The 20597-nt window shown below is 39.3% G+C and overlaps 1 protein-coding gene across 2 annotated transcripts in view; it reads left to right on the top strand.

The window, feature by feature from the left end:
• The window catches only part of ECPAS (Ecm29 proteasome adaptor and scaffold), a 98815-nt gene that overhangs the window by 56413 nt on the left and 21805 nt on the right, over positions 1-20597 (top strand). For both annotated transcript variants that reach the window (XM_054727050.1, XM_054727051.1), the window contains 16 exons: positions 663-743; positions 1716-1941; positions 2352-2443; positions 4060-4194; positions 4940-5102; positions 6019-6191; positions 7944-8045; positions 10996-11119; positions 12901-13046; positions 13491-13545; positions 14211-14325; positions 15253-15321; positions 16545-16662; positions 16957-17124; positions 19629-19708; positions 20312-20417. In XM_054727050.1, the coding sequence (XP_054583025.1) occupies positions 663-743; positions 1716-1941; positions 2352-2443; positions 4060-4194; positions 4940-5102; positions 6019-6191; positions 7944-8045; positions 10996-11119; positions 12901-13046; positions 13491-13545; positions 14211-14325; positions 15253-15321; positions 16545-16662; positions 16957-17124; positions 19629-19708; positions 20312-20417 (1953 nt within the window). The remainder of the gene's footprint in view (positions 1-662; positions 744-1715; positions 1942-2351; positions 2444-4059; positions 4195-4939; positions 5103-6018; positions 6192-7943; positions 8046-10995; positions 11120-12900; positions 13047-13490; positions 13546-14210; positions 14326-15252; positions 15322-16544; positions 16663-16956; positions 17125-19628; positions 19709-20311; positions 20418-20597) is intronic.

Genomic DNA, 20597 nt, shown 5'->3' with positions numbered 1-20597 from the left:
AAGGCATCTTAAGTTTAAGAATGATGCAGGAAGCAGTTCAGATTTTTTCCACTGTGCTCATAAGAGAACATCACATCTGCTTTTGCAAGTCACCTGTTTTGTCAGTGTTCTCTGTTGATAGATGAGAGAGTTTGGCAGTCCTGACCCCGAGCCCTGATCCTGTTCCACTGTTTATATCAGTGTTTCTTTGAGTATGATGAGGAGAGGTGGGGGAAGGGGTACTCCAGCATATTCTGCCTCTACTGGTGGTTCTAGCTTTTTGCTCAGGTAGCCACCTGAAGGGAGTTGGGGGGTCAGTACTAAGCAGCCATGATTCTTTTCTCCATCGCACAGTCCTATTTGTGGTCAGAAGATGCTCTTGTGTGCATATTTTCTTCCTGCTTCAATTGTTAATAAAGAGCTGGCATGCAGTGGCCTGGGGTGGCTGTGTCCGTAAATATTTATTCTTTTTAAAACAAACCAGTAAAAACATGAGGAAGAAAAGGCAGCCCACCTGTCATTTAGAGTGAAGAACATGATAGCATGATTAATGGAAAATGTTTTGAGTAGAAAGAACCCGTTTCAAATAGTAATGCAGCTTGAAGTACAGTTATTTTCAAACTGAGGAAGGACATGTGCTCCATTGTTCAGTAATGGTGTTTGTTTTGGGCTTATTTTGCTAGGCTTCCCATCGAATGAAAACTCCAGCCAAGTACATGACTGGGACCACTGTCCTTCCATTTAATCCAGCAGCCTTTGGGGAGGTAGGATTGGCATATATTTCTGTTTTGTGTTCTATAAAGATTCTAAAAGATAATATCACACCCAAAGAGATGTCTGCATATATTTTGTGTTCTAGATAAATTCATATTGTGGTGTCATTGTTCTTTATAGTTGTTTATTAGGAAAACAGTAATGATAATTGGTATTATTTTAATTCATAGAGGAGTAGATAAATACATTTATCTCAGCTGAGATTCTCTTTGTGAAAGAACTGGATGCTCCACATTGATTACTATTGAGATTTTACAGCAAGTTAGATTTGAATTTTAAAGCCAACAATATGTTGAAGTTGTTTGGATTATCTAGTTTTGGAGATTGGAGAGTGAGATTCACTTGTCACATTTACTAAGGGAAATTCTGTTGTTTAGGTCACTGACTTGCATTAATTAAATGACGAGAGTAAGATTCCTCACAATGAAATTGCTGCCTGTCCTTTCTTAGCTGTCAAGGAATGAGCTTTCAGAGGACTCCTTAGCAGCCAGTTTATATCAGAGGTTTTTATGGTGTCATATTTGCTCTTCTGTAGATTATTGGAACCCATTTTCTCAAATTCTTGTGTCAGTGGAGATTAAATACAACGACTTCCACAGGAATAGGTTATTTGCCCCAGGTTTCTGCTCATTCCCTCCCTCCCTCCCTCCCTCCCTCTCGCAAGCACACACAAACACATACACAGAGTATTGTAATTTTTTTAGACTTTAGGAGTTGAGTTTGCATTTTAACTATGTTAAATGCCACTAAAGAACACTCTTTGGATTTGTGAAAGCTTATTTGGTAAATTTTACTCCATTATGGTAATTTCAGTTAACATATTGGGTCATGTTTTTCAGTTTCTGTGGGGATTGTTGAATAGCTTTATGAAGAAGGTAGAGGAGTCCAAGCTGTTACTTGAAGAATATCCTCCCACGTTGATTTTTGGAGAAACTTACCTGGTATTCTTCCTTCTGTTTTAGATAGTTCTGTACTTACGAATGTGCCTAGCTCACAGTGCGGGAGTGGTGCCCACCTCTCAGAGTTTGGCAGATATGCAAGATCATGCCCCAGCCATTGGACGCTATATAAGGACTTTAATGTCAGGCAACCAGGCAACATCCTCGTCATCTTCTTCCAAGAGTGGAGAAACCAACCCTGTTCAGATCTACATCGGCCTGCTTCAGCAGCTGTTAGCAGGTGTTGGAGGTAGGAGGTTGTGATCCTGAGGACAGATATTATAGCACTTGAGAAAAAAATCTAATTTTAAGCTCAGCTAAGAATTTATAGCAAAATTACTTTTTCTCTTCACTACTGTGATTGAACATTAGTCTTTTTTGTTTCTTTTTCTAAACTTATCTGATTCATCCTTGATTCACTGTTTCTCTTTTCAGAAATAAATGGTGATAATAGATGATATTTTTACTTTAAAAGTGGGTGTGAAGAACAGGCCTGCTTAGTATAGATAACCAGTCTGTAAATATGCTGTATTGTCACACGCTATTTAGGTTAATTTTTCCTTTATAGAACTAGGGACTGCCTCCTAAAGGAATTTAGTGATCCCTGATGTTTATCACTTCTCTTGAAATTAAAATGGTTCTGAATTCTTTCTTATTTAGGTTTGCCAGTCATGTACTGTCTCTTGGAAGCTGTCTCAGTGTATCCAGAAAAGCTGGCTACCAAGTTTGTAGACAAAACAGAATGGATAAAGGTATACCCTGTGCATATATCTTTCTCTTTGAGTCTGCATATTTTAAGTCTCATGATTTTATCTTCTTGTTAGTGTTCCTATGAAAACTCTCTCATCATCAAACACTTACTGAGAAACGTGTAGGTTATTGTATCTCAATGATCCATCTGGTGAGAGTGGGAGATGAATTGAGAGTCATATGAATACAAAATAATTATTTTTCTGTCTTTTAAAGTTTAGCATTTATCTAGTTTAAGAAAAAATATGTAAAATGTCTCCCACCTACCCAAATCCCCCAGCTTCCTGTCCCTTCCTCTCTCACTGACAAATATACTTGATCATCACTTATTTATAAGTGGTGTACCTTCTAGAGTTTACTTATGCATATATACACCAATAAAAATAAGCATTTTTTCTTTTTCTTTTTTCTTTTACACAAGGTAGCACAGTTGTCACTTAGTTTTATACCTTACTTGTTTTACTTACCGCTGAAACATGGAGGTATTCCTATGTAATTACAGAGAGAGCATCCTCTTTAACAGCTTCATTGTTTTCCCCTGTATGAATGTACCATAATTTATATAAATCCTTACTGATGGCCACTTAGGCTACTTCTAGTCTGCTGCAATGAACAATTGTCATTGTGAAAATGAGGAAGTATGTTTTTTAATGGGTCCTGGAGAAGTGGAGTTGAGTACATGCATTTTAGCAATTTTGACAGTGCACATCCTTATGAGTGGTACCAATTTACACTCTCGCCAACTGTGTTGGAGAATGTTTTCATCCCATGGTCACACCAAAAGAATTGCCAGGTTTAGAAATAAATACAAGATGCTCAGGTAAATTTGAATTTCAGTTAAACAATGAATAATTTTCTTGGTATGGGTATGGCCCATATAGTTTTTGTGCTACATAATTGCAGCTTGAGTTATGGTTAAATGTACAGATTATCTCTTTCTGTGTGAAAGCATGAATGAAATTGACCAAGAGGTGTGAGTTTTACACTTTTGGAAAATCTGCTCTCATGAAATTTCTTCTAGTTTAAAAGGTTTTTATTCTTTGTGAATATTTGCTGATTTTAAAATGATGTTAGAGATTTTGATGTTTGATCTTGTAGATCAGGGGTCATCAAGCTCCAGTCCATGTGCCAAACCTGGTGTGTTTTTATATGGCCTGCAGGCTAAGAATGGTTTTTACGTTTTTAAGTGGTTGAAAAAAACACACACAAAAAATGAATAACACTTCCTGACATGAGACTTGGAGTGTCCATAAAGCTGATTTGAAACAAAGAGACACCTGTTTATTGTCTGTGGCTGCTTTTGCACTGCAGTGGCAGGATGGGGTTATGACAGAGACCATATGGCCCACAAAGCCTATTTGGCCCTTTGCAGAAAACATTTATTAACCTCTGTTTTAGATCATATGTGTATTAATTCCACCTGTTTATACTTTCTATCTTTGATGAAAATGCACAGATTTTGGTATATAATTCAACTTTTATTTCACTTTGAAGTACCTTGTGTTTTTATGTCCAATAGATTGAACAATATAATGTATCATTTATTTTAATCTTAAGTGTTAGATGTTATCAGCAGGAAGATGTATATATTATAAAAATATTTTTCTATACCACTCAGACTCTGATGAGCAGCAGTAAAGAAGAGATGCGTGAACTAGCAGCGTTGTTTTATTCTGTGGTGGTATCCACAGTGTCGGGAAATGAGTTGAAGTCGATGATAGAACAGCTTATAAAGACTACAAAAAATAATCATGTATGTTACCAGTATGGTCTTACTCATTTTTTTTGTGGGAGATAGTAGAATTTTACAAAAAATACCTAGTATATTTTTAGTTCTTGCATTCTCATTTGTAAAATGAACTTTTATGATTGTAAAGTTTAAATGAGATAATTGAATCAGTTCATTCGACAAATTTGAGTGCCTTGTGTCTGATAGGCACTGTTTTAGGTGCTAGGAATGTAATGGGGAGTAAATACATATGTTGCTGCCTATCATTGTACCTGTCCTATCAGTAAATACCACATGCTTTCAAATGTTTTATTGCTTACTTACCTTGTGTTTGGAGGTTTGAGCAATTAGAAGTAGGATCTGTTTATTGTATTTGGTTGGCAATAGGGAGAAATTATGCTGGAAAATTATGATAGTGTAATTGCATAAGTTACCTAAGTGCTATAAGCTAGAAGAAAGTTTGGGTGCTATAGGAACATGCAAGAGAGCCACCTCTCCCGGAGTTGGAGTGGGAGTGGGATTAGGGAATTTAAATCTTGAAGTTAATCAAGACTCAGCTTAACTTCTTGGAATTATCTGTGTTAGAAACTCAAAGTTTCTCTTGTTCCCTAAACCTAATTCATTAGCATCCAGTAGAACCTCAAAGATCACTTTATTCTTTGGCCTTATGTTTTGTTGGAGAGATGACTAATAAACACAGTTATTTCAGTGTATTCTTGCACATGTGAGAGAGACACAGAGACATATGCTATTGTGTTATTAAATTCAGAGCCCGGAGATACAGCACGGATCCGTGCTCGCATTGGGATTCACCATAGGAAGATATTTGGCTAAAAAGAAAATGAGAATGGCAGAGCAACAAGACCTGGAGCCAAATGCTGGTTTCCTGCCTGAACAAGAGGAACTCATTCAGAGCGCCACAGAGACAATAGGTAATGAATGTGTTCATGCTGGTTTGGATGTCACAATTTTTGCATTAGGTTAAAATTAATTATAGCACTTTTTAAAAAAAATATATTTATATTGATTTCAGAGAGAGGAAGGGAGCGAGAGAAATTGAAACATCAGTGATGAGAGAGAATCATTGATTGGCTGCCTCCTGCATGCCCCCTACTGGGGGGTCAAGCCCACAACCCAGGCATGTGCTCCCTGTTGGAATCAAACCTGGGGTCCTTCAGTCTGCAGGCGGACGTTCTATTCATTGAGCCAAACCGGATAGGGCCATTTTTATTTCTTTTTACAGCAGTGAACTTTTTTTTTTTTTAATATATTTTATTGATTTTTTACAGAGAGGAAGAGAGAGGGACAGAGAGTTAGAAACATCGATGAGAGAGAAACATCTATCAGCTGCCTCCTGCACACCTCCCACTAGGGATGTGCCCGCAACCAAGGTACATGCCCTTGACCGGAATCGAACCCGGGACCCTTGAGTCCGCAGGCTGACGCTCTATCCACTGAGCCAAACCGGTTTCGGCTACAGCAGTGAACTTTAAAGGCACAAGCCTTTGTGTAAACCTTACTCGATGCTAAATAAATTCTGTGTTTTAATAACAAAACTACCTTCTTCTGTCTTACTGTATATTTTACAACATGATTCTATTATGGGAAAAACTTCAAACATTAAAAAATGACACTACTTTATGCCCTGTTTCCACTGTTTTTTATCTGTTTAGATACTTATATGTATAGCCCCTTTTTATGTTTACTAAGTAAACATTAATGAATTAACTAGAAGATACTATAGACATTGATTTTGTTTTATTGTCTTTAAAAAAATCTTGAACACATTTCTTTGGTTTACAAGGATAATAGTATTTTCTTCTCAGTTTTGTCTAAATGTGTTTACAGGATCATTTTTGGACAGTACATCGCCCCTCCTGGCAATTGCTGCTTGTACAGCCCTGGGTGAAATTGGCAGAAATGGTCCTCTCCCAATCCCCAGTGAGGGATCTGGCTTTACCAAGCAACATCTTGTGGAAAGCTTACTAAATAGAATACCCTCCAGTAAAGAAACAAATAAGGTAAGCCTCTTCCTTTTTTCCTTCCTTTTTGAAATTTATATATGAATTGTAATTAGGATGGCATTGCAGCTGGAAGAGGGTTTAATGTGAGAGGAAAGTCTAGGTGAGTTAGGGATGATTTGTGCATAACCTTTGTGTGTGCACCATTTGACCCAGTTACCCCAATGTAGGCAATAACTATTAACCCTTTGCACTCGCTTGCTTTTTTCTCGATTCCTTTATTCTACTCGGGATTTAATTTTTTAAATACCCCAGATTTTACAAAGTGAGGCAGTAGAATAAAAAACTGGAGTTTCTTTTCATACAAACTAATTTATTTGGATTTTTTTATATTTCAAATACATACGAGCTACCTCCGATGCTAACCGTGTGGAGTCATACTCGACATCCGAGTGCAAAAGGTTAAGATTTAGATAAAGTGTTAATTAAATGCATCAGTTCTTTTGTCATACAAAAGGTGGATAATAAAGTGTTAAATAATTTGATGATTTTTGTTATTTCAGACCAAATCTAAGTCTTAACCTCCTGTGGTGAGTTTGGTTTTAAGAAGACTGGGCATTAGTAAGCAGTGTGAGTAATCTGTGAGGGAAAGGACATTTATAGTTTCTTAGTTTTAGGTAAAAATTTTTATGGACTTTAAAACATTTCCTTTGTGGTCAAAGCATCTCAGTGTTGAAATATGAGATGATTTAACAGGTAGAAGAATCAGTTTACAATAAGTTTAATAAATATGTAATCTTATTCTTTGTGTAGCTACTGTTTAAATCGTTGGGAAGATCACACAGTGTAGTTTTTTTTTAAATATATTTTTATTGATTTCAGAGAGGAAGGGAGAGGAATAGAGAGATAGAAACATCAATGATGAGAGAGAATCATTGATGGCTGCCTCCTGCACCTATTAGAGATCAAGCCTGCAACCCAGGCATGTGCCCTTGACCGGAATCGAACCCGGGATCCTTCAGTCCTCAGGCCGATGCTCTATCCACTGAGCCAAACCGGCTAGGGCCACAGTGTAGTTTTTACTTGTCATTATTAACTAATTACTAACCACTGTTGAGCACTTGTAATGTGCCTGGTATGTGCTAAGTGCTTTGCATACATTAATTAATTGAATCCTCCAAAAGGTCCAGATGAAGAAACAGAGTCATAGAGAGGTGCAGTGACTTGCCTAAGGTCACATACATGTAAAGGCTATAGAAATATTCAGGATGTGTGATTTAATGTTAGGTTCTTTTCTTTCTTTCTTTCTTTCTTTCTTTCTTTCTTTCTTTCTTTCTTTCTTTCTTTCTTTTTTTTTTTAATAAACTTTCTATTGTTGCAAGTATTATAGATATCTCTCCCCCTGCCCTTTACCCCACTCCTCCCAGTCCCTACTCCCCCATGTCTTCACTACCCTATTGTCTGTGTCCATGGGCTATGCATATAAGTATATATAAGTTCTTTGGTTTATCTCTTTGGGCCCAGAACCTACATTTATAACTGTTACGGTTTGAAGGATAATAATCCTAGTTAAAGGCTTTCTTTTTTCTTCTTTGCACCTATGGACCCTTAATGGACTCAGTTTGGTGTTTTTCTCCCTCCAGTGTCTTACAGATATAATTCTGTAAAATTGGAGACTATAAAAACACCCATGTATGCATTGCTGTGTTTATTAGTTAGATAGACTGCCCCCTTCCTGCCATCTCATTTTGGAAACGTTCTTCTGGGATAAAGCTGTTATATGCTTTAAAAAATAATTCTCTTTTATTCTAGATGAAAGAACGAGCAATCCAAACACTGGGATATTTTCCAGTTGGGGATGGAGATTTTCCTCATCAGAAACTCCTCTTGCAAGGTCTGATGGATTCTGTGGAGGTATTTATATTGCTTTCTGATTACTAGTCATTCAAACAAGAGGCATGCTGTGAGATTTTAAATTAAGCTTTTATTTATTTATTCACCAAGTACTTATTGAGTGCCAGCCTTGGGCTCGTCATGATGATTGGCATAGCATTGACTAAATCACTTATGTGGGAAAGTGCTTTTCTCATAATTTTTGAGTAAAGTATGGTGCAGTGTGGGTAGGAGGGGAAACCTACCCAGTCGCTTAGATGTGGGGAGTGGATGCTACTATTCCAGTTGCTCTTGCGTCTGCTGACTTAGCTCTGTCCTCCAGTGTAGTGAGGACCTGCCATTTGACAGCTGCTGGCCCAGTGTGATGAGGGTCTAAGTGCAGCCCTATCTGGCCCCTGATCCAGCCTCGATTCTTGTCACTCCCTCACATTTTTGTACAGTAGCCTCTGCGTCCTTTGCTCTTAGCTTTTTAAAGACCCATACTTCCCTCTTTCTTGGGTTGTTGCTGTGCCCCTTGGAAAGCCTGCCCTGACCCTTCAAGCTAGAGTACATAGGTTCTTCAGTTATCTATGCTGTCATGACCCTCCATTCTTCTTCTTCATAGCATTTATCACAGTGTCTAATTGCCCTCTAGATTGAAGGCAAAGTCTGTTTTGCTCCTCATTATAAAACAACACAAAAGTAAAGAGATAATATAATGAGTCCCGTGTGCCTATTTTTATTTCTTTTATTTATTTCTTTATTTCTGGACTATTTAAGGCATTATAGATAGCATATCATTCATAAATGGAGTTAAGGGTTTTGTTTTTGTTTGTAATGCCAACTTTGTTGTTATTAACAATCGGAAACATGTAGAAAATAGGCACATTAAACGAACCCCTAATATAGGATTCTCTGTGTTGAAGTATCTTTTTCTCAGTTTAGAGTTGCCAAGAGAACCTTTTGACCAGGGAAGCTGAGTTGGAAGCCCTTAAATCCCTTTTTCTCAGAATAGGAAGCATGTGATACCAGCATTTGACATCTCATTTGGTGGATTGAGCTTAGGAATGGCTAAATTCTTGTTGTAGGTATGCCTTGTAAAGCTCTCCACAAAGGTCAACATTCCCATATCCCTCCTACTTTCTGTTCTTTATTATCTTATTTCTTCATTTTTCCATTTCTCTCAATTCATGGTACACAATGCCAAAGGGAACTGAGATCCAGTTCTGTGCTAAGTCAGTGACTTGTAATCATGCCAGAATTTCAAAATCAAATTTAAAAAATTTGACAATTCCTGAAAAGAATTTTCTAACATTTGATTTTTGAAATAATTTTAAACTAACAGTGTATTTGTAAGGATAGTATGAACAACTTCTTTATACCCTTTATCCAGGATTACCAATTTTAACATTTTACCTACCACATATATTTTATTATTCTCTATTTCTTTTGCTGTAAAGATTTTTTTAATTGTGTAAAGTATTACATATAGCAGTACATATATCTCCTTTCCCCCCGCCCATTGACTTTCCCCCAGCCTCCCCTACCCACTGTTGCATGCCCTCATCCCACCCCTCCCCAGTGTCTTGTGTCCATTGGTGTGCTTATATGCATGCATACAAGTCCTTTGGTTGATCTCTTCTCCCCCCCTCCCCAAGACTCCCCAGCCTTCCCTCTGTAATTTGACTGTCTGTCTGGTGCTTTATTGCCTCTGTATCTATCTTTTAGAATAACTTGTAGATATCATGTAATTTATGATTGAAAAGAGGAGTTGTTAGTAAATTATAGTGGTTGCTATTTTAGTGCAGTTATTACAAATCAGTTATCCACTAGAAGTTTTCTATACATTCATCTCATTTAATCCTTCCAGCCTGCTGAGGTGGGTGTTATGCTCATCTATGTATATAAAAGCCTAAGCGACCAAATGATGTCAACCAGTCGTTATGACGCACACTGACCACCAGGGAGTAGATGCTCAATGCAGGAGCTGCCTCCTGGTGGTCAGTGCGCTCCAACAGCAGGAGTGCTGCTCAGCTGACTCACCCGTCCCAGTGGCTCACCAGTCTGGCGGCAGCCACTCCCTCCCTCAGTAGTCCTGCAGGTCCAATATCTGGAGAATAGGCCAGGCACTGAAGGACCGGCACCACTGGCATGATCCCGACAGTGCTGCTGGCCTCCTGGAAGTCTGCCTTGGGCATCGCGGTTGCTTCCCCTCCCTAGATGCTAAGCAAGGAAAAAATGATATAAAAGCGGCCATCAGGTGTCTCCCAACAACCAGGGCGAATGTCAGCAGGACGGATCCAGATCTCATGCCAGTAAGGGCATCCCACCGCCTGCTTGGAGTGCTGATCTGGCCTATCGTGTCCTAGCCCTCCCCGCCCCCTTCCCCCCACCCCGGGGGGTTGGGAACCAGATGCAGGGCTCATGGCTGGTGAACGCTGCTTCTCCCAATCAGGACTGACTGGGCGTGAGCCCATGGCAGATGCAAGGGCTGGGGGCAGGATGAGTGGGAGCTGCAGGCAGGAGAGGCAGGCAGCGTTGGACTGCCAGTTTTGGCCCAATCCCTGCAGGCCATGCCGAGGGACCCCACCCATGCATGAATTCGTGCACCGGGCCTCTAGTATTACATATAAAGCAGTTGAGGCTCAGTTTAAATAAGAGTAGGAAGCTGGTGAGAGACAGCTAGAATTTGCACTGAGACCTGTGTGGCTTCTAAGTCCATGCCCTTCCCCCAGGTTAAGGGTATCATGCTTCCGAAGATTAAAAATCACTGTGTCATGGTTCCCCACAGAGGGTGAGGAGAGGAGTGCAACATGGACTTGGTAAAAGATCTCCAAGTCATTTTACCTTCTCCATTCCTTCACTATACCTCACTTTTGCCTGAAAGCAGTCCAGGCAAAAGAGAGAAACAGTATTCAGTAGCCTTTCCATAAAATGAATGCTATTGGAAAATGTTTTCTCTGATTCATGGCATTTGTTTCCTTCTTTGCAGGCCAAGCAGATTGAACTTCAATTCACTATCGGTGAGGCCATTACCAGTGCTGCGATAGGAACCAGCTCCGTGGCTGCCCGGGATGCCTGGCTGGTGACCGAGGAAGAGTACTCCCCTCCTGCTGGTACCAAATCTTCAGCTAATTGATCTGTAATCCCCAAGTAACCCTTTTCTGTTCTCTTTATCCACATTTGAAGCAAAAGAAAAATTTATACATTCAATCTTAACTCTTCTTTACATGCTTATATCTGTCTTAGTTTGGTTCAGTCAAGAGAAATAGTTGGTTAAAGGAGAGTGAGCATATCATGAATGAGAACTTCCCTTTTTAGTCCTTTGGCAAGCAAGCAGGGCAGGGCGTTAGCTATGGGTACCTTCAAATTTGTGCTCTTTTCATGAGGATTGGTGTATTACGCCAATTTTACAAGTGTAGGCATAGCAGTTTCCCAATGATGTATCCCCTAACCCTTTATCACATAATGAGGCTTCAGTGTCTTTATCACATAATGAGGCTTCAGTGTCTTCTGCTCACCCTTCAGCTGCCTCTGTGCTAGAAGAATGGAATTATTACTTACGCTGGGGAAAGCTGTGGGAGATACATTTTTGTAGAGTGGTGGTGGGAGGGAGCAGGGAAAATTGCCTCACTGGCTCTTGTTCCTCCACACTCCTCCTGGTCTGTGTTGGAATGTCCCAACTCACCTGAAGGACAGATCTAGAAGACAATTGGATGTATGAGTATGGAATGTTGAAGAGTTCCAGGTTGGAAATCTGGGAGGATCATGTAGAGATAGTAGTTAAGGCCATGAACTTCGATGTGATCACCAAGGGAATGAGTAGAAAAGAGAAGTTCAACAAATGAGCTCTGGGTTCCCCAGAGTTTCAGGTTTTGGTAGTTTAGAATAAACCAGGAAAGGACAGGTGAAAAGGAGCACTCTGAAAAGGCATCCTGGAAGTGAAGTGAAGAAAATCTATGAACAGATGTGTGGTGGGGTGCGATGGGGATCAACTGGGGCATATATACTGCTGATAGATCAGTTCAGATGAGAAGCAAGAAGTCGTCATTGAAGCTAGCAACATGACGGTAATGGTTGACTTTTACGAGTAATTTCTATGGAGTGGGGAAGGTAAAAGACTGATTTTTGAGTGGGTTTAGGAAAAAAAAAAAGAAATATAGAGCATGAGTATAGATAACTATTTTGAAATGTTTTAATGTAAAGCAGTGGTTCTCGACTAGGAGAGGGAGCTTTTGCCATTTGGAAATGTCCGGGCACCTGAGAGGGTCAGTGCGGCTGGTCTCCAGCAGGTGGAGGCCCCGGATGCTGCTAAACCTTACAGTGCACAGGACCGTGCCCACAACAAACTGTCCAGCCCCCAGGGGCAGTAGTGTAGAGGTTGAGGGACCCTGAGGAAAGAAAGGAAAGGAGAAAAGGAGCAGAATAGCTGGAGAGGAAAGTGAAGAGGTTGGTTTGTGTGTGAGTTTTTAGATGGGGGATGGGAAAGATATAATAGAGATAGAAAAAGTGCTGAGACTAGGGAGACTGGGGATACTTTTTTACTAAATACTTTTTTTAAAGAGAAGTTTTAGGTTCACAACAAAATTAATAGGAAGGTACAGAGGTTTCCCATATACCCTCTGCATCTACACATACAGAGCTTCCTCTATTATGGGGATACTTTTTCATTCTAAGGGACTAAACCTGAGTACCTTTGAAAGGTTATTTAGCTTATGCTAGGTTTTGACATGAATGATTATCAGTTTCTTCAGCAATTTATTTAAACACTGTAGTCACGTAAGTTATAATATTACAGGATTGCTATATTGAGTAAATGTTGATTAAAATTTAATTTTTTCAGGAAACTCTGTTTGGTTATTTTGATTTCTTTTCATCATTCTTTGTTTTCCCCCAGGAGCCAAAGTGAATGATGTGGTTCCCTGGGTGTTGGATGTGATTTTAAATAAACATATCACCAGCCCCAATCCACACGTGAGGCAGGCAGCCTGCATCTGGCTCCTTTCCCTTGTGAGGAAGCTGAGTACCCATAAAGAAGTGAAGGTAAGCCATGCTATAAATGTGATCAGCTCTACTGGTGAAACCGCTATGAAATCTTAATAATTGAAGGGTGGTAGGAAGGAAAGTGTATGAAGGTGAGGCAATCTGAAGTAAGGACCATTAACCGATAACATATATTTTGAAATAAACTGTACATGAAGGAATGAAGGATGGCAGCTGATACATACTGGCTGGAAGATGATTCTAAATGGGAAGGCATACAACCAGAGTGGTGAGGATGCGGAGGCTCAGACTGTGTGCATTAGACTACCTGTAGGCGGTCCCACCTTCAGTAGTTTGGCCACCCTCCTAGATGAGAGCATTGCAGGGCTCATGACTGCCTTGGGTCCTCAGATCTTACAGGTGTTGTGTATCCTGAGAGGAAGATTCTTGTTCTCCTATAGAGGAGGAGTTTCACTTTTCTCAGTGCCTCTTTTCTTCTTTCAGTCTCATCTTAAAGAAATTCAGAGCGCATTTGTGTCCGTTTTGTCAGAAAATGATGGTAGGTTATTGGTAAATATTTGATTTCCAAACATCATTAAACTTATATTTCAAATTTTGAAAAAAAATCTATTAATGAAATAGGGGTACAGGAAACTTGATTCTTACTTATTTTCTAATTAAATCATGTTCTTCAGTTTTGCATTTAAAAATGGAGCTGAGGCCATCTTTAACATTAGCCCTTCTACTAAATAATAGCTTTCTTCTACTTCTGATTCCTTTCCTCTTTATGATCTAGGCCAGGAGAGAGCGAATAGTAGCTTCACTTTATAACTTGTTTTAAACATATGGTCTTGTTTTGACTTTTCATTAAAAACAATTGGATGTGGGTGTATTGGAATTCTGCAAGGTGTCAGCCTCTCACGTGTGCGACTTGGGTCCATTGATCCTCTGTCACTCTGCGCTGTACACTGAGGCCCAGCAATCTTGACTTGGTTTGTGGGTTGGATCTACTGTGAATGTAGTCCTCAGTACAGGGACTTTTGGGGCCATGTCCACTGAGGTGATTTAGTACATGTTTAATAAAATAGGCAGATTGATTTTAGTCTCATATCTTTACTTTGATATTCCTTTGGATTAATGCTACAAGTTTTTAAAAATTTCAACTTGATGGCCAGTAGACAAATTTTCCTTAAAGCAATATTGTTTTGTCTGACTTTTGTGTAGAACTTAGCCAAGATGTTGCTTCAAAAGGCCTTGGGTTGGTGTATGAACTGGGTAATGAACAAGATCAACAGGAATTGGTTTCTACACTCGTAGAAACACTTATGACTGGCAAAAGGTACAGTGAACTTGAAAATTTCAGGTTTGAACACATAAGACAACTTTTGCACATACTAAGAATATGCAGTGGAAAAAGGAAAATTCAACTTTTTATATTGCTGTTTATTAAGTCTTTGCTAAATTGAAAGTCAGTGATTGTTATGCTGTGAATAGCTGCATAATTACTGTCTAGAAAGTAAACTAAACTACTATTTGGAAGCATGCTAGTAGGTCAGATTTTGAAAACTGAATGATCTCAGGATAGTTAAAGCATTGGGTTACAAAAACACTATAATTACTGTTGGCTAAATGAAAACAAAGACATGGCAAGGAAGCTTGCACATTGCTCAGAGTCTGATCTGTGAAGAGTATGAGAGAGGATATCCTTCTCATAATTTAATTGGATGCTGCTTTATGTTGTCTTCATTGTAGGAAGGGTAGTTTTTATTTTTATTATTTATTTATTTATTTAAAAACATTTTTATTAATTTTTTACAGAGAGGAGGGAGAGGGATAAAGAGTTAGAAACATCGATGAGAGAGAAACATCGATCAGCTGCCTCCTGCACACCCCCTACTGGGGATGTGCCCGCAACCAAGGTACATGCCCTAGACCGGAATCAAACCTGGGACCCTTCAGTCCGCAGGCTGACGCTCTATCCACTGAGCCAAAACGGTTAGGGCAGGAAGGGTACTTTTTAATGTAAGACAGCATTTAACTCAGTGTATTTATATGGGATGCTTTTTTATATGGGGGTTTATTTATTTATTCTAGACTTTATAAAATTCTCAGGCTGATGGAAAGGAGTAGTCGACTGTTACATCTTGTACTTGGTAGCTACTTGACAGGGAATTTTATCAGTTTGGGAATGAAATGTATCAATTAGTTGAATGCTGGTATGAAAAATTTGAGTCTAATTTAAATCTTTAATGTTGTTTTGGTTTAGAATTAAACATGAAGTTTCTGGAGAGACAGTGGTATTTCAAGGGGGCGGTCTTGGCAAAACACCTGATGGGTAAGTGTGTCCAGTCCGTGGATCAGTTCTGTAGACATCTTTAGTTTGGTAAATAGAGCACTCATGAAATTTATTTCCACCCTCCTAGACAATGTTGTGTTAGTGGAAGGAGAAAACTTTTATAGAAAAAGCCTAATGTAGCCTGGGGGAAACCACCTCTGAGATGGAGATTGGTATGCTGGAGGTTTATTGAAGAATGTCTGGGGTCATCACCTAGGGAGGGGGGAGAGTGAGGAAGCAGGATAGGGCCAGCACTTTGCAGATACTGACCTCGCCAGGAACTCTGGAGCTGGTGTTGGGTGGCCCTTTAGACTTTTCCTGCTTTGAGGAGCCAGGCCTTCACAACCCTTCATTGAGCCTGACCTTGGATCCAGGGAAGTTCTGTCAGCTCCCAGATAGTGAATCCTGGAGGGGGAGGGAAATCTGGCTGCATAGTTGGGGATCCACTGCGCCTGGTTTGTCGGGGGAGGCGTGGGACTGGGAGGACTCGACTTGGTTGGTGTCTTGAAGTCTACCAATTTAGCATTTCAAATAATTCCTAGAGCCCTCCCTCTTTTATCTGATATTATTCCATTGTGGTTACACTGTTGCTTTTCCTCTAAAAATGCTCAGGGAAAATTGCAGATTTGGCTGTGTGCTGCCTGCAGCATTAGGAAGCAGCATTGGCTCTTCCTGAGGTGCTCCCTTAGCTCATGGTTTTCACGGAGAGTTGTTTCCATTTACTTACTCTCCCTGGGGTATTAAAAAGTACTTGCTTTTCACAAAATAACTAACCCAAGTGATCAGGTATTTGAGCAAATATTATTTGTTCAGAGGAAAATTAACAGGACTCAAGATGTTATTACCAAGGCTGTGTGCTCTAGCTAGAAAAGACTCCGGGGAAGACGGCGGTTATCTTCAAGTCAGTCTCATGATGGTGAGAGAGATTCATGCACAATATAATGAAGGGTCACCAAGCTGCCTCCAGAGCTGGTGAGAGCTCTACCTCCATGAGAGTTGCAGGGGTGTTGAAGTCATTTACCAGGCATCGGTGATACTAGATTAGGTGACTCTTTATATTCTTTTTAGTCTGGTTCTCTGCCCTCTGCAGTGATGAGGTAATCCAATATTGAAAATTTAGTAAAAACATAATTTTAAGATGTCCTAGTATTATTGGTAATGTAATTTTCATTAGGTCAGAGATAGAGCAATACATTATTACATACTTTCTGTTTGTTTTCAAGCCAGGGCCTCTCTACTTACAAGGAGCTTTGTTCTCTGGCCAGTGATCTTAGTCAGCCAGACCTGGTGTATAAATTTATGAATTTGGCAAACCATCATGCAATGTGGAACTCAAGGAAGGTAAGTTACTATCACTGGACATTTTTTATTTTTTATTTTCCTCCAATGCCAAATCTGTTACATTGGTGGGCAGTGGCAATTGATATGCAGGGTGTTTTGTAAAAGTCTGTGATTAGAGAGAGCCAGACCACCACATGGCTGCTGTTATTGATTGGTAAAGCTGGGACACCCAGTAAAGTGAGGCTCAATTCAGGGGCAAGTTTGGGAGGGAGAATTTTGTGATCTTCATATATTGACTATGTTAATATTGTACTGCAGCAGATGTATCTGACCCACTTCATCATATTTTTTCAGGGTGCTGCTTTTGGTTTTAATGTAATTGCTACCAAAGCTGGAGAACAGCTGGCTCCTTTTCTGCCTCAGCTAGTTCCTCGTCTCTATCGTTACCAGTTTGATCCCAACCTTGGCATCAGACAGGCCATGACAAGTATTTGGAACGCATTGGTCACTGACAAAACAACAGCAAGTATCTCTGACCTCTTGTCTAAGATTATGTACAGGATTTGAACCCAGTGCCCATCTTCCTTTCTTATTTTGTATACTTATTTGTTGAAACAAATACAAGTTCTTTTATTTCTTTCTTCTTTCAAAGTATTGAATATACTCATGGCAACATTTATTGAAGTTTCAAAAATGGAAATAATCGAAGTGTCCACTGGGTGGCTGGGTAAAGAAATGACAGAATATTCACACAAGTGGAATACTATCTGTCCATAGGTTCTGTTGATGCAGTGGAGAACAGGCCATGGTTCCCACTTTCAGGGAGTTGACTTAGTTGAGGAGATAGACAAGGAAGCAGGCAATTACTGAGTGTGGTCTTTCTCTCTTAGTTTTCTGTCATCTGGCTGCTTCTCATATTCTATTCCACTCCTAGATATTAGGACTTCTCCACTCCAGGCTTGCCTCTGAGTACCTTTTACTCTCTCAGCTTTATCATTCTAGATGAGCTCATCAGTTCAAGGGCATTTATTGTGATGGTTCCCAATCTTATATTTTTGGCCCAGACAAGACTTGTGCTCCTGGCTTGCATATCTATCTAACGGCTGCTTGACATCTTAACTTGGGTGTTATTTCACAATACCTTAGACATAGCAAGTCTAGAATAGGGCTTGGAAAAAAACAGGGTTCCACTCTGGCTGATGTGGCTCAGTTGGGAAGGGTTGCCTGTTTGATTTCCTGTCAGGGCACATACCCAGGTTTCAGGTTTGATCCCTGGTCAGGGTGCTAATGGGAGGCAACCAATCGATTTTTTCTTTCTCTCTTTCTCCCTCTCCCTTTCTCTCTTTATAAAAATCAATAAAAACATATTTTAAAACAACAACAACAACAACATAGAAAAACAACTTTCCCTATCTGTTTTCAGTGTTCATCCATTTACCCAAGCCAGGAAACTTGCTGTCATCCTTAATTGAATCCAGTGGCACATTCTATTGATTTTGCTTCTAGAGTGTTCCTTGAATCCATTCTCTTCTTTATTTTTCCTTTTGAACAGGTTGTTATCTTTCTCTTTGCCTTCCTTCATTTGATTATCATTAGTAAAAGTGATTTTTAAAGAAATGCAAATTGGATTGTGCTGTTTTGGGTTAAAATCCTTTAGTGACTTCATGGTTCACTTTAAATAAATTCCATGATCCTTATTACAGTCCCTGAATATGATATGGCCCTTTCCTCTCCCTTCAGTCTGATAATAGGTTGAGTGTGTTCCTTTTTATGGTGGTAGGTACTTAGGGGTCAAGTCGAAGGATTGATGAGTTTCATTTGCTCTATGAGATTATTTGGTACCATTGGGTCAGTCAAGATCTAATAGGCCAGTTGGCTTTATAGATCTGAGTTCAGGGCATGAGGCTAAGCTCTGAGTGAGTATCATCTTTGTATGAGTGAAAGTGAAGCCACAAGTGTGGATGAGATCCCTGTGGAGGATGTTTAGAGAAGTGGACATTGAAAGACATCTTTTTGTTAAATCTTGGTTAAGCTATTTACTTCTCTTGGTTTTCTTACATATAAGTGAAGATAACAAAACTTCTATAAGAGTAGAGATGGAGAAGCTGTAAGGTTTGAGGTTCTCTGGATCAGCACAGAATCAGTCTGCCATCAGTTTGTATTACCAAATTGATGTGTATATCAAAACAAAACAGGCTTAAGAAATTAAATTAATCTTTGATTCTGAGTATTTATAACACTTCTTTATGTGCTAGACTCTGTGCAAAGTACCAGGGACGCAAAGACAACTGAGACACTGTCCCTGCCCTCAAGGTCTCAGTGTGGTGGAGCAATACAGTTAGGAGGGCTGATGTGTGCTTGAGAAGGTACTGTGGGAACACAGAGGTAGAGTAGGCCAGTCTTTTCTGTGAAGGTGATGCCTGATTTGAATCTTGAAAGACAAGTTGTGAGTTAGTTAAGCAAGTATGGGATGGAAGGTAGAGTAGTATATGCAAGAACTGGAGATGAGGCTGAATATGAGTGGTTGGCATTAGATGGGTCACAGAGGGTTTTATTTTCATGTCCAGGTGATTGGACTTTATTCTCATGCACTAAGGAAATGAGAGGATCAAGTTTGCATTTTAAAATGCTCAAACAGCTTTTAGTAACTGAAGTGGGGAAAGAATTGTAGGCTGAGAGGCCTAGAGACATACTTAGGCTGTTACATACAGAAACATGGTCAGGCCTGGCAGGTCTGGTTCAGTGGTTGAGCGTCGACCTTTGAATCTAGAGGTCATGATTCCTTTTCCAGTCAGGGTACATACCTGAGTTGTGGGCTTGATCTCCAGTAGGGGGGTGCAGGAGGCAGCTGATCCATTATTCTTTCTCATTATTGATGTCTGTCTGTCTGTCTCTCTCTCTCTCTCCCCACCCCCGAAATAAAAAATGTATGTATTTTTTAAAAACCATGGTAGGTGGTTTAGAGATGAATAATTTGATTATTGATAGATTTCACATTTTTTATTTTATCCTTTTGCTTTCCTTAGGTGGATAAGTATTTGAAGGAAATTCTTGAAGATTTGATAAAGAACCTTACCAGCAGCATGTGGCGAGTTCGAGAATCCAGGTACAATTTTTAGAAATAACAAGACTAGTTAAATGCAACTGAATTTTTCTCTTGATGTTTCCAAGTTTTATACTTTGGGCCAAAGGAGTAAATTAAAGCTTCTTTAAAAATATATTTCTGGTTGGGTTAGGCAGTTATTGTTATTTAACTCTAGTCAGTGGTTTTCCTAAGATGTCTTAGTTTTTATAAGTATGAAATTAAAGAAGTAGTAGATCACTTGTTAAATTGGTAGACATCAAGATATATTTATATACTCTCATGACTTTGTTAGGGGAGGATTTATGTACACATGTTAATTTATATTTATTAACTACCTGCTATATGCTTGGCAGAGTGCTAAGTACACTGGTAAGTAAAAAATGATGTATCATCTCAAAGAGATTGTATTATAGTTGTGGGAAACAGACATTGAATGACTGTAAATGCCGTATGTCTGGTATATTTGAGTCATCAAAGAGAAACTAGTCATTGCTGACTTGAGGTGGGGTAGAGTGAGGACTAGAAATACAGGCAGAATGCATATTCTTTTTTGATACGAATGTTTCAGAGTAAAATATTGAGCTTTCTTGATCATGTATTTGAAACCAAATTGTTTATTTTCAGCTGTTTAGCTCTGAATGACTTACTAAGAGGAAGACCCCTAGATGACATCATTGATAAACTTCCAGAAATTTGGGAAACTCTTTTTAGAGTACAAGATGACATAAAGGTAAAATCTGCATTTATTTATAGAATAGCTTAAACTGAAATAGTTAAAATATGTATAGTTATATATTTAAAAATTCAGTATCTAGAAAATTTTTAAAGACTGCAAGTTCTTCCCAAAGTTTCAGTCTTGATGTGTCTATGAATTTGCAAGGTTGGGTATCTTTAGATCTAAATTGAATTG

This window comes from Eptesicus fuscus, chromosome 15 (assembly GCF_027574615.1).
Source record: "Eptesicus fuscus isolate TK198812 chromosome 15, DD_ASM_mEF_20220401, whole genome shotgun sequence".
Classification (NCBI taxonomy): Eukaryota; Metazoa; Chordata; class Mammalia; order Chiroptera; family Vespertilionidae; genus Eptesicus; species Eptesicus fuscus.
The sequence above is the reverse complement of the archived record's forward strand: the minus strand, read 5'-3'. Positions and strand labels throughout refer to the sequence as shown.